General features: G+C 40.6%; 1 protein-coding gene across 1 annotated transcript in view; it reads left to right on the plus strand.

The window, feature by feature from the left end:
* ipo11 (importin 11) overlaps positions 1-12,016 on the plus strand; it is a 179,150-nt gene that overhangs the window by 91,471 nt on the left and 75,663 nt on the right. Inside the window, exons 23-24 of the mRNA XM_066711430.1 lie at positions 5,622-5,701; positions 6,275-6,355. Of these exons, the coding sequence (XP_066567527.1) occupies positions 5,622-5,701; positions 6,275-6,355 (161 nt within the window). The remainder of the gene's footprint in view (positions 1-5,621; positions 5,702-6,274; positions 6,356-12,016) is intronic.

Raw genomic sequence — 12,016 nt, forward strand, 5'->3', positions numbered from 1 at the left:
GTATTTATTTATCAATTTTATTTTGACCTTACTGTTCAGATTTAACTTTATTTTACTATTTTAAAGGGATTTTGTAAAAAAAAACAAAAACGCAAAACAGAAGCATGACTATGGAAATTAAGCTACTTTAAAAAATAATTGTAATTACTCCAGATTCATCGTGGTCAAAGATGTCAGGGGTTTAATGTTGAGGTTCTTGTCTGGCCTATAGTTGCGGCATTTTTCCACCGTGTTAGTACATTTCTTCGTTGCAGATTAGAAATTTAGAAACAAGACAGGCAAAATCTGTCTTGTTTCTAAATATATATATATATACACTCACCTAAAGGATTATTAGGAACACCTGTTCAATTTCTCATTAATGCAATTATCTAACCAACCAGTCACATGGCAGTTGCTTCAATGCATTTAGGGGTGTGGTCCTGGTCAAGACAATCTCCTGAACTCCAAACTGAATGTCTGAATGGGAAAGAAAGGTGATTTAAGCAATTTTGAGCGTGGCATGGTTGTTGGTGCCAGACGGGCCGGTCTGAGTATTTCACAATCTGCTCAGTTCCTGGGATTTTCACGCACAACCATTTCTAGGGTTTACAAAGAATGGTGTGAAAAGGGAAAAACATCCAGTATGCGGCAGTCCTGTGGGCGAAAATGCCTTGTTGATGCTAGAGGTCAGAGGAGAATGGGCCGACTGATTCAAGCTGATAGAAGAGCAACTTTGACTGAAATAACCACTCGTTACAACCGTGGTATGCAGCAAAGCATTTGTGAAGCCACAACACGTACAACCTTGAGGCGGATGGGCTACAACAGCAGAAGACCCCACCGGGTACCACTCATCTCCACTACAAATAGGAAAAAGAGGCTACAATTTGCACAAGCTCACCAAAATTGGACAGTTGAAGACAGGAAAAATGTTGCCTGGTCTGATGAGTCTCCATTTCTGTTGAGACATTCAGATGGTAGAGTCAGAATTTGGCGTAAACAGAATGAGAACATGGATCCATCATGCCTTGTTACCACTGTGCAGGCTGGTGGTGGTGGTGTAATGGTGTGGGGGATGTTTTCTTGGCACACTTTAGGCCCCTTAGTGCCAATTGGGCATCGTTTAAATGCCACGGCCTACCTGAGCATTGTTTCTGACCATGTACATCCCTTTATGACCACCATGTACCCATCCTCTGATGGCTACTTCCAGCAGGATAATGCACCATGTCACAAAGGTCGAATCGTTTCAAATTGGTTTCTTGAACATGACAATGAGTTCACTGTACTAAACTGGCCCCCACAGTCACCAGATCTCAACCCAATAGAGCATCTTTGGGATGTGGTGGAACGGGAGCTTCGTGCCCTGGATGTGCATCCCACAAATCTCCATCAACTGCAAGATGCTATCCTATCAATATGGGCCAACATTTCTAAAGAATGCTTTCAGCACCTTGTTGAATCAATGCCACGTAGAATTAAGGCAGTTCTGAAGGCGAAAGGGGGTCAAACACAGTATTAGTATGGTGTTCCTAATAATCCTTTAGGTGAGTGTCTATATATAAATATATATATATGTGTGTGTGTGTATATATGTATAGGTGTGCATATATATATACAGTGAGGGAAAAAAAGTATTTGATGCACTGCTGATTTTGTACGTTTGCCCACTGACAAAGAAATGATCAGTCTATAATTTTAGTTGTAGGTGTTTTTTTAACAGTGAGAGACAGAATAACAACACAAAAATCCAGAAAAACGCATTTCAAAAAAGTTATAAATTTGATTTGCATGTTAATGAAGGAAATAAGTATTTGATCCCCTATCAATCTGCAAGATTTCTGGCTCCCAGGTGTCTTTTATACAGGTAACGAGCTGAGATTAGGAGCACTCTCTTAAAGGGAGTGCTCCTAATCTCAGTTCGTTACCTGTATAAAAGACACCTGTCCACAGAAGCAATCAATCAATCAGATTCCAAACTCTCCACCATGGCCAAGACCAAAGAGCTGTCCAAGGAAGTCAGGGACAAGATTGTAGACCTACACAAGGCTGGAATGGGCTACAAGACCATCGCCAAGCAGCTTGGTGAGAAGGTGACAACAGTTGGTGCGATTATTCGCAAATGGAAGAAACACAAAATAACGGTCAGTCTCCCTCGGTCTGGGGCTCCATGCAAGATCTCACCTCGTGGAGTTTCAATGATCATGAGAACGGTGAGGAATCAGCCCAGAACTACACGGGAGGATCTTGTTAATGATCTCAAGGCAGCTGGGACCATAGTCACCAGGAAAACAATTGGTAACACACTATGTCGTGAAGGACTGAAATCCTGCAGCGCCCGCAAGGCCCCCCTGCTCAAGAAAGCACATGTACAGGCCCGTCAGAAGTTTGCCAACATCTGAATGATTCAGAGGAGAACTGGGTGAAAGTGTTGTGGTCAGATGAGACCAAAATCGAGCTCTTTGGCATCAACTCAACTTGCCGTGTTTGGAGGAGGAGGAATGACCCCAAGAACACCATCCCCACCGTCAAACATGGAGGTGGAAACATTATGCTTTGGGGGTGTTTTTCTGCTAAGGGGACAGGACAACTGCACCGCATCAAAGGGACGATGGACGGGGCCATGTACCGTCAAATCTTGGGTGAGAACCTCCTTCCCTCAGCCAGGGCATTGAAAATGGGTCGTGGATGGGTATTCCAGCATGACAATGACCCAAAACACACAGCCAAGGCAACAAAGGAGTGGCTCAAGAAGAAGCACATTAAGGTCCTGGAGTGGCCTAGCCAGTCTACAGACCTTAATCCCATAGAAAATCTGTGGAGGGAGCTGTAGGTTCGAGTTGCCAAATGTCAGCCTCGAAACCTTAATGACTTGGAGAGGATCTGCAAAGAGGAGTGGGACAAAATCCCTCCTGAGATGTGTGCAAACCTGGTGGCCAACTACAAGAAACGTCTGACCTCTGTGATCGCCAACAAGGGTTTTGCCACCAAGTACTAAGTCGAAGGGGTCAAATACTTATTTCCCTCATTAACATGCAAATCAATTTATAACTTTTTTGAAATGCGTTTTTCTGGATTTTTTTGTTGTTATTCTGTCTCTCACTGTTAAAATACACCTACCATTAAAATTATAGACTGATCATTTCTTTGTCAGTGGGCAAACGTACAAAATCAGCAGGGGATCAAATACTTTTTTCCCCTCACTGTATCTGTGTGTGTGTGTATATATATATTTCCTAATTGGCAAGTCTAAAGCAACTTCATACTTTGAAATCAGTGCAGGAAAATGACAGACCCACAGAAGTCAGAGAAGAATGGGAAATGGAAGAATATGGATTGAATATCAATTTGAATTTTGTTTCAACATTGAAGTTCAAACAAATTGTCACTAGCTGTGTCATTGCGGCTCGGATAGCAAAGTCTGCAGATCGTGTAAAAGCGGACATTTCCACACACTTTATTTCCACTCTATGCGAAATCCATTGGTGACATCACTAGTGGAGGAAAGCTACTATATGGTCGTCCCTTCTGAATACATATCCTGCTCTGTGTTCATGATTTATATCTGTGCACTTTAATACTCTACATTATAAGCAAGGAACCATTCAGTTTGTTTTACTTTCATTACATCTGCTTTCAGGGACTGAGTGTAGCGGTTGTGCTTTGTGTGTCTGTCTGTCTATCAAGGGTTTTAATGTTTTTGCTAATATTATTTCGGATTATATTATTGTGAAACTTGATTTTGACTAATTTATAATGTGTTGCTCTGGAGTGACACCCCAACATGTTCAAACTGTAGAGTGATTGTGGTCTCACTTAGTCCATCACTGTATTTTCCCAAACCGATCTGTTCTTTTCAAACTCTAGAACTAGGTTTACTACCAGTCTCCACTGTGCTTACACCATAATACCCTGCCAAGCTTTTATTGTGGAGCTATGTGCTATTAAAATACTCCTTGAAGATCCTGCAAGTGTCTCTGAAGCATGACTTCTCTGTAGCTGGGAGGCGGGAAGGATGCCGGTCACTGAGCACCTGACAGCTGTGTAGGTATCCATCTTGGCAGCATTGTCTCCTCAGCTTTACCAACCATGAAACAGAGGGAAGATTCTAATGACTTCATATTTTCTGCTTACTGATGAAAAGACAGATTCCCCACCTGAGGCACTGTAGCATGCAGCCCACTTACACAAGTGTTTGTATTAGTAGTTGTTTGCCTTGTGTTGTCACGTTTGACTGAGACAGACATCTGAAAGAGCAAGAGAGAGAAACATCGCATTCACCCGAGTTAATTCATGGCATTTAAGCAATTCATGGTAAATGGGGGAAAATGCGCTTTGTAAAGCCCTTAAGGAGGCATTTGCACCTCTGCATTGTCAAAGTACTGCTGTATTATATTATTGTGAGCGCTCGGGGTTGTGTCTGCGGGCATTGGAGAGATACTTCAATAAAATCTTTTGGCCTTCTAGTAATCTGAAGGGATTAAGTCAGGCTTTACGACAAAGGTCATCAAAGCTGTGTACCCTACGGGGCAAACTGCAAGTGCATTGTTTTTGGAAAGTTAAATTCCGCACTTTGCAGTTTGTGTGTGTGTGTGTGGTAAGTGTGAGTTTTTATTTCTTTTTTGTCTACCCCACAGTCATTTTACAGGGCTATATACCAGTATCTGCATGCTTTTACATTTTTTACAAACAGTGAAATGGAATACAAATTTAAAAAACATAATGCCTTCCGTTTTATGTCGGGTAACTTCTGTGTGATTTTCAGTCTGACCTTTTTCTGCCATTTAGAAAATCTTGGAAATATATTGCGTGAAACTGACTAATGAGGGAACTGGTGTTTGTGTCAGTGAAGAGGTCATGAGAGGCTGGTGTTGCTTCTATTAGGGGGCTGAGGGGGTGTTTTCATTTATTACATTACGTTTCCAAAGATGAGCTCTTTAAAGAAAGCCATTTCAATGAAAGCTGCCTTTATACGTGAGCTTGCATGAGGCAAATGTTTATTTTACTTTAAGAATGCTTTCAATTTAAAATCCTGTGAAAAAACGTTTATTAGTCAGTCACGTTTGGAGAAGAAAACGTTGCACAAAGGTATACAGACATGCATATTGTCAGTACTTTTACTCATCTGTGATCTCCAGCTACGTCACGAGGAGCTTTTGTACTTCAGTTACATTGTCTTCAACAAATTATCTTAAGCAATTACTCGTTCTGGTGTCCTCAAGTACAATGTCAGCAAAAGGAATGGTATATTTCTGTGCGGCAAGCCCGGACTGGTGTGCACCTGCATCCTGTCCCAGCACTTTCTCTTCTGAAACTCATTAATGGTGCAGCAGAAGCAATTGCCGTTTTGAGCCCATGTATTATTAATGTGTGGATAAGAGCATCTTTTATTTTAGGTGACCCAAGTTATTGTGTAAAACACTATTATCATGTTAGTGGTGAAACGGCAAGAGGTAAATTATTTGTTTTGGGCATCGACGTGTCGGTTTAAAATTATTAACGTGGGAATGAAGGAAATGTTGACTATAGATCATATTTCCCCTGGGAGACATGTAAGCTGTCTCTTGGAATTACTTAACGTGTTGTCACGAGCTTTTTAATAAAGTTTTGACTTGTTCATTTCTCTGTTTCTTTTGCAGAACTCAGCTCTGAAAACCTAAAAACTTGTTTCCAAATCATCAACGCCTATACATACTTGTCTCCCACCGATTTCTTGCAGGTATGCTTTTACTCATTTATCGCTATGTCATTGTGCTCCTGGCTTTTAAATTGAGTCATATATTAAAATAGCAATGTGACCAAACAGAGATGCTTAAAGTGTAACAACAATAGACTTGTCCCCCGCTTTGACAGTTTTACCTGGCATCAGCCCAGATATCGCTTCAAAGAAATTAGTTTGCTGTAGAAGGCAGGCAAAGTCTCAAATCCGTGTATTTTCATTCAAATTTGACTCCATAATCCGTTTGTCTTGATTCTATTAATAATTCAGAATAAGCCTCTCAAAACAAGGAATGTGATGTAGAACATTTTATTCATATACAAATTTAAATGTAGTTGTTTATTAACTTGAATCAAGTATCTTGGAAGAATGTTGAACACAATTCTCTATCCCACGACATATAGTACGTTGGCTCTGCTAACCAATGAAATGAAAGAAATCTCGACACAAAAGGAAGCCAGGTTTTACAGATGTCAGTCCCAACATGGGGATTATAGTTCTCTGTTAAAGCAGGAGTTTGATGGTGTTAACAGTCACGTGCAACATATTGTACTTTTGTGTCGTTCACTGCAGACCTGGGGTGAGGGCCTGTGTCGGTCTTTCTGTGAACTGGTGAAAGACATTACCAATGAAGGCCAAGTCCAAGTGCTCAAGGTATTTTTGTTATTCATGCTTTTTATTTATTCTTTCATAATTTCATCCTGCTGTATACGGTTTTACTGTTTTAAGTATTAACACATGGGTACACTTCTTTGATATTTCTCCTCTGTTTCCCAATTCAGCGTGGTCACAGAGTTTGTATATCTCGCATATGTTGTGGAAGAAATCCAGTGAGCCTTTACTGATGTCTCAATCCCAATGCGGTGCCTCTCTTGGCGAAGATGTTCTTGCTCACAGAGCTGTCGCTGGGGTGTCTCTGGTGTTGGATGCAGATTCTTAGCTTTCCCTTCAGGGAGCGAGATTTGGAGAAAGTGCTCGGAGCTCACACTGTGCGGGGCAGATGCGAACTTAATTATCTGTGAGGGCTGTGTTCATTTTGGAGAAATATAAAAAATAAATTACCTCGGTGGATGGTTTGACTGAGCTCTTTATTAAACCTTTTATTAGGCTGGCAACGTGTATTATTTGCAACGTATATTAATATGTATTTCTACATGAGTGATTGTACATATTTTTCATTTTTCTCATTATTCGGGTCTCCTGCTGGAACATAAATAATTCAGTGATCTGCCCGTCACCTTTTCATTAAAGTGCACAGGGAAGTTTTTTGTTTTTGTTTTTGTTTTGTTGTGGGGAAAGTTGCTCATCTAATAAGAGTGACCCTCATTCATTGCGTTGTGACTGTAAATGAAAGGCCAAGACCAAGGCTACTTTACAAATGCAGTGTGAGTCTGTCGGATGTATCCCTCTTGCAAAATCAGAATAATATGTAAAGGCGTGCTGTGCGTTCGTCATAGAGCACAATTCTGTTTTGTTTTCAAATAAATTATACCAGAGGGTTAAGGGGCACAGTTGGAATATAATAAAGAATTCCGACTGAGTTCTTTCAAGTCTTTGTACGTTTGTTTTTCGCAGTCAGGTGTATTTATGCTCTGCTTTCAATGCCTCTCAATATCACAAATACAGGCTTAAAAGTGTTGCACGGTTGACATGAAGCTTTAAAAAAATCTTGAGCGAGGGGAAATGAAAGGATAAGCCGTTTAAGATGTGATCTGATCAAGAATAGGCACAAGGAAGATGAATGGGATGTATGTGTATACTTATCGGAAGCTTTAGCCCTCTGGCAGTTAACCACTTCACTAGTGAGGGGCGGTGGTGTCTGTGTTTCAGGATACGCTCTCAGAGTAATTCAAGTGGAAAAGGGCTGCAGTGTCATTTCCTGGGTGTCTGTGCTCAGTAGCTTTAGGGTTCTTAATCATGACGACAAACCGGATGTAATGGATGTAAAATAGGGATCTGTGGTTGGCTGTAATGACCTCCTTCTGTTAAACAACTGAGTGACAATGAAGGGGGTTTGCAGTCTGCGGTTAGAGTCCGTCAGAAGTCGATAGTTGTCACTATGAAAGTTAAGAACTGGGGGCAGCAGATGTTGTAGTAATGGATCTGTGCTTCATCGCGGGGGTGTGATGGATTTAGAGAGTTTCATGTTGTCTACATTTTCGTCTTTGTTTCCTGTGTGAAACAAGCAGGTCAGCCTCCACTTTGATGAAGCCCTACGGGGTGACGCTCACCATTACGGGTGATTCTGACATTGTAGGACAGTTTCAGAACATCGCAGACCCGGAGGGGCTTTGTCAGGTGACGCATACAGGATGTGACAGTGAAGCGCTGATGCACCTTATGGCCTCCGGGTGGTCGATAGCGGGTGGAAGCTGGCCGCCTGCTCTCATCCAGATCCAGTTCCCACATCAAAACAGAGTCCAGGACACAACATTCGTTTTGTTTCCATGCACACTTCAGGGGTGTCGTGCTGCAGCTTCTCTCCTCCTTTAATAAGCTGGAGCAACTGATTTCCAGTCCAAGTTCTGTATTAATGGTGCAACATTATAGAGGACTTTGAACGTTGTCCTTCTCCGTTTCATTCATACTCCTCCATCCTTCGCTATGCTTTCATATTGAACTCGGATTACTTACTTCGTTTTTTGTTTTTATATTTGACGGGAATGGAATGGGACAAAAACTAAATTACTGAAACACAGGGAAGCGTGGTGTTTTTGTGCTCAGTAGTTGTTATTTTGCAAACTGTGTGATAAAGGTAATGAAGACAGTTTTGTGGTCTCTGTGAGAGTTTCTGGTAACCTGTGGAGCGTGGCATAATCACAATCACTCACTCAGCCTTTAAAGGTAAACTTAAAATATATCAGACACGTTCACCATTCAGCAGACCCAGGGCACCACTTCTAGCCCATTTAAAGTGCATCTATATTAAATTGGGTAATGAATAACATTACTTTTACAGACAAATTACCATATTAAAGCACATTGTTGTATCTGTTGGTCATAACAGCACGCATCTGAAATTTTCTTAATATGAATGACCGCTTTATAAAAACTACTAGGACCATACTAGTCTTCTCTATTATGCTATACAAATATAATTTACTATAGTTCCCTCTCTCATTAATGTTTAATATTTTCTAAACAGAATAGTTGTGAGAGAAGGAATAAATTACCTGAAGTAATAAATGAGGAGAAATCCAAATTTCAATCAACAGGGTCCTGTTGGATTAAAATTTTTAAATTGTTACTCCATTTCTCACTGCAGTTGTTCTCTGGTTCAAACGAGGCGAAGCAGTGCCACACATGGTACTCATTATACTTAGTATCTTATCCACACTATCGTAGTGTGAACATCCAGTTCTGTGCCTGACATTTATTGCTAGTGCATTCCAAGAACAACCTATGTACTCTATATCACCGACAGCAAATGCACTTCTTGATGAACGTGCCTTCGCCAGCTACTTGGTGAACAATGTTTACCTTGGATTCGTTTCATATTTAAAATTATCATAATGTTCTCTGCAGATGCGCATAATTGTGTAGTTGACATTTGTGCTGAAGGTCATATTTGATGGGTAGAAATTGCTGTTACTGTTCGGAAGCTGTACGAGGTAGGGAGGGTGTGTGGAGCTCGAACCACTTTGTTAAAGTGTGTCCACTTTTATTTGGTCTAAGAACATAACTGGCTTATTATTGAAACCATTAAGGATTTAACCCTAATTAATAATAATAATTAATAACAAAGACTAGAGAGTATGTCCTCTTGCATTCAGCACTGGCACAATAATATTTATCACACTCTTTTCTCGGAGACTGTGGTGCTAGTTTAGTAAACTAAGCTGTATCAAGTGGTTACTTTATTTATTTGTCTGCTTGTTGGTTTAAATTAAAAACTTATAATCAGCCCTCAGGATAGACCATCCCACCAGTCAATCTATAATGCAATCTAGTCAATCATCTCACACTGATTATATTACTCTGTGACCTATTGTACTTAGTTTCCTTTTTCAGAATGGTCCTCCATAGTTTTGTGGCTACACTTCTGGGATGTTTCAGACCCAGATGTCAGCTCTTCCTTTTCCATATTAAGTAGGCTAGTTTATGCTACGGAGTTAAAGCATGAGAACAGCTGGATGCAAGCACATTGCCAGTTCACAGATATCATAATGTGGGCGAGAGTTTGTGAAAGTGGGGATTCCTCACAGACGACCGGATGGGAGAGGAGCTGAAACCCCTGGGATGCACTTCACAGGCTGCGGGGCTGTCACTGCTTTTGAAGGCATTTCTTGTAAGGATAAACTGTTGAACCCACAATATGCAAATCTGATTCCAGGCGAATGTAGGAGCACAGCTACTGATGAAGGGAGTGTGATACCAAGGACGAAGATCAGCCAGTTTCCCTGCAGGGCGGTTTAACTCTCTCTCCAGGAAGCCAACAAAGTGATTGCTTACTGCGGCTCATCTCCTTTTAAAAGCAGGAATACCTTAAAAAGAAACATTCTGCTTCCACCCGAACTTTGTGGAAAGTTCAAGCATTGCGAAATACATCTTAAATAATGTGCCGGGCAGCAGTAGCCAAATGCATTTACGCTGCAAACTCCAACCTGAAATGGGTTTTAACTGCGGCTGAGAGGAATGATCTTGGCTAAATATAAATATGAATTTTTCACACCCCCACACTTTTTAACATCCTTATACCCCTCAATAAACATCCATTTGGAACTAATGCTTTTAAGTGGCGTGGATGCTTTGTCTTTGACTGCATTGTCCTGCCCACAGAAATTAGTCTTGGTTTGTTTGTTTTTCACTACCCGCACCAATTTAGCTTTCTGACGTTAAAGTAATTCTCGTCATTGAGGTTAAATGCTCTCTTCCCATGCATTTCTTAAACTGGCATTGTGGCTGGCTAATATCGCCTTGCACAGACCATTTCATCTTAATTTAAGGATATGGGAGTTCGGCAGCACCTCATGTATAATTTGTAGAACTGCAGCAATCATGACTGAAGGATTTGACTGGAGTTGCTTTTCAGAAACAGTACCGCTAAGCTTACGATCATTTCATGGCACTTCAGGTTTGGCGATTGATATTCACATTGGTATTTATTGAACAGATTTCAGTAGCTAAATAAGCAACAATTCTTTCTCTCAAGGTCTTCTGGGAAACTGCGAATCTGAATTTGAATCTGACCTCGGCTAGTTACCCATCCGTGTGATTTACAGGTACAAAAATGGGTTTGCTTCGGCACTTCTGGACAGAACAAAGTTTTGCAAAGATGCATGTCTTCCTGAGTTCAGTCTGTTCAATTGTTAGACACACACTGCCATTGACTGTGGGACAGCACACTGTTACACACCATTGCGCACGAATGCAAATTACCATGAATGTATGTACCCTGTATCGCCATGAGAAATAGTAAAGAGTGTGAGTATATACAAATAGTTTTTAAAACATGTGCTTTGGGGCTCCTGTGTGTAAATTGTTTAAAAAAAAAAAAAAAAAGAGTCTTGAAGTCCACTTATATTTTGAAAACCACACGAGAAGAGAACAGATGGAAAAACATGAATACAGAGTACAAGAATATAGAGTACCAGACATATGAGCAAATTTATTTGTATAAGATCTCGTCTGTCATTCTTCATAATGGCAGATAAAAATAGATGCATTATCATGTCTATTGTCCTACCAGATAGCTGCTTCAGGAAGACGCTGCTTTAAGTACGTTCAGATGGTTCGAGTGTAAGACGAACTGTATTTCAAGCAGCTTTTGTAGTCGACTCTAAGTGCCACAACCATTCAAATAGAGAAGCCACAGCACAGCATAATCAATTCCAGTCACCGTGACTTTATAAAACCCATAAATGCATCCTTACAATCTGACAGGTCGGCTTATACTGCGTTCCTGTTGATAGTTAGGATACTTCTGGTAGTTAAGTAATACTCTGTTCTCTTTTTATATCAGGTTACAAATAAAATAAACTTTTGTTAATTAGAATCTATAAATATTGATTATAATGTGGGTAATTGTCGGCCAGCGATCATTCAGTATTTATGAGTACGTTTGATAATTGGGCAACATGCACAGGGAGCAACAAATAAGTTGCGTCCGCTTCATCGTTATCGGTGAGAAACGAGAGAGAACAAAAGTACATTTGGGTTGTTTACCTTCCCATCATGTGCCTTTTTGTCGTATTAATGTGCAAATAAAGAGCTCTACTTGTTTTAAAGTGTGTTGAATGTACTTTTCCTCAGGCACATTTGTGGACAGAACTGATGATAATGTCCTCGATTGTAGAAGCAGCCATAATTACCCTG

The sequence above is a fragment of the Amia ocellicauda genome, chromosome 8, assembly GCF_036373705.1.
Source record: "Amia ocellicauda isolate fAmiCal2 chromosome 8, fAmiCal2.hap1, whole genome shotgun sequence".
Lineage (NCBI taxonomy): Eukaryota > Metazoa > Chordata > Actinopteri > Amiiformes > Amiidae > Amia > Amia ocellicauda.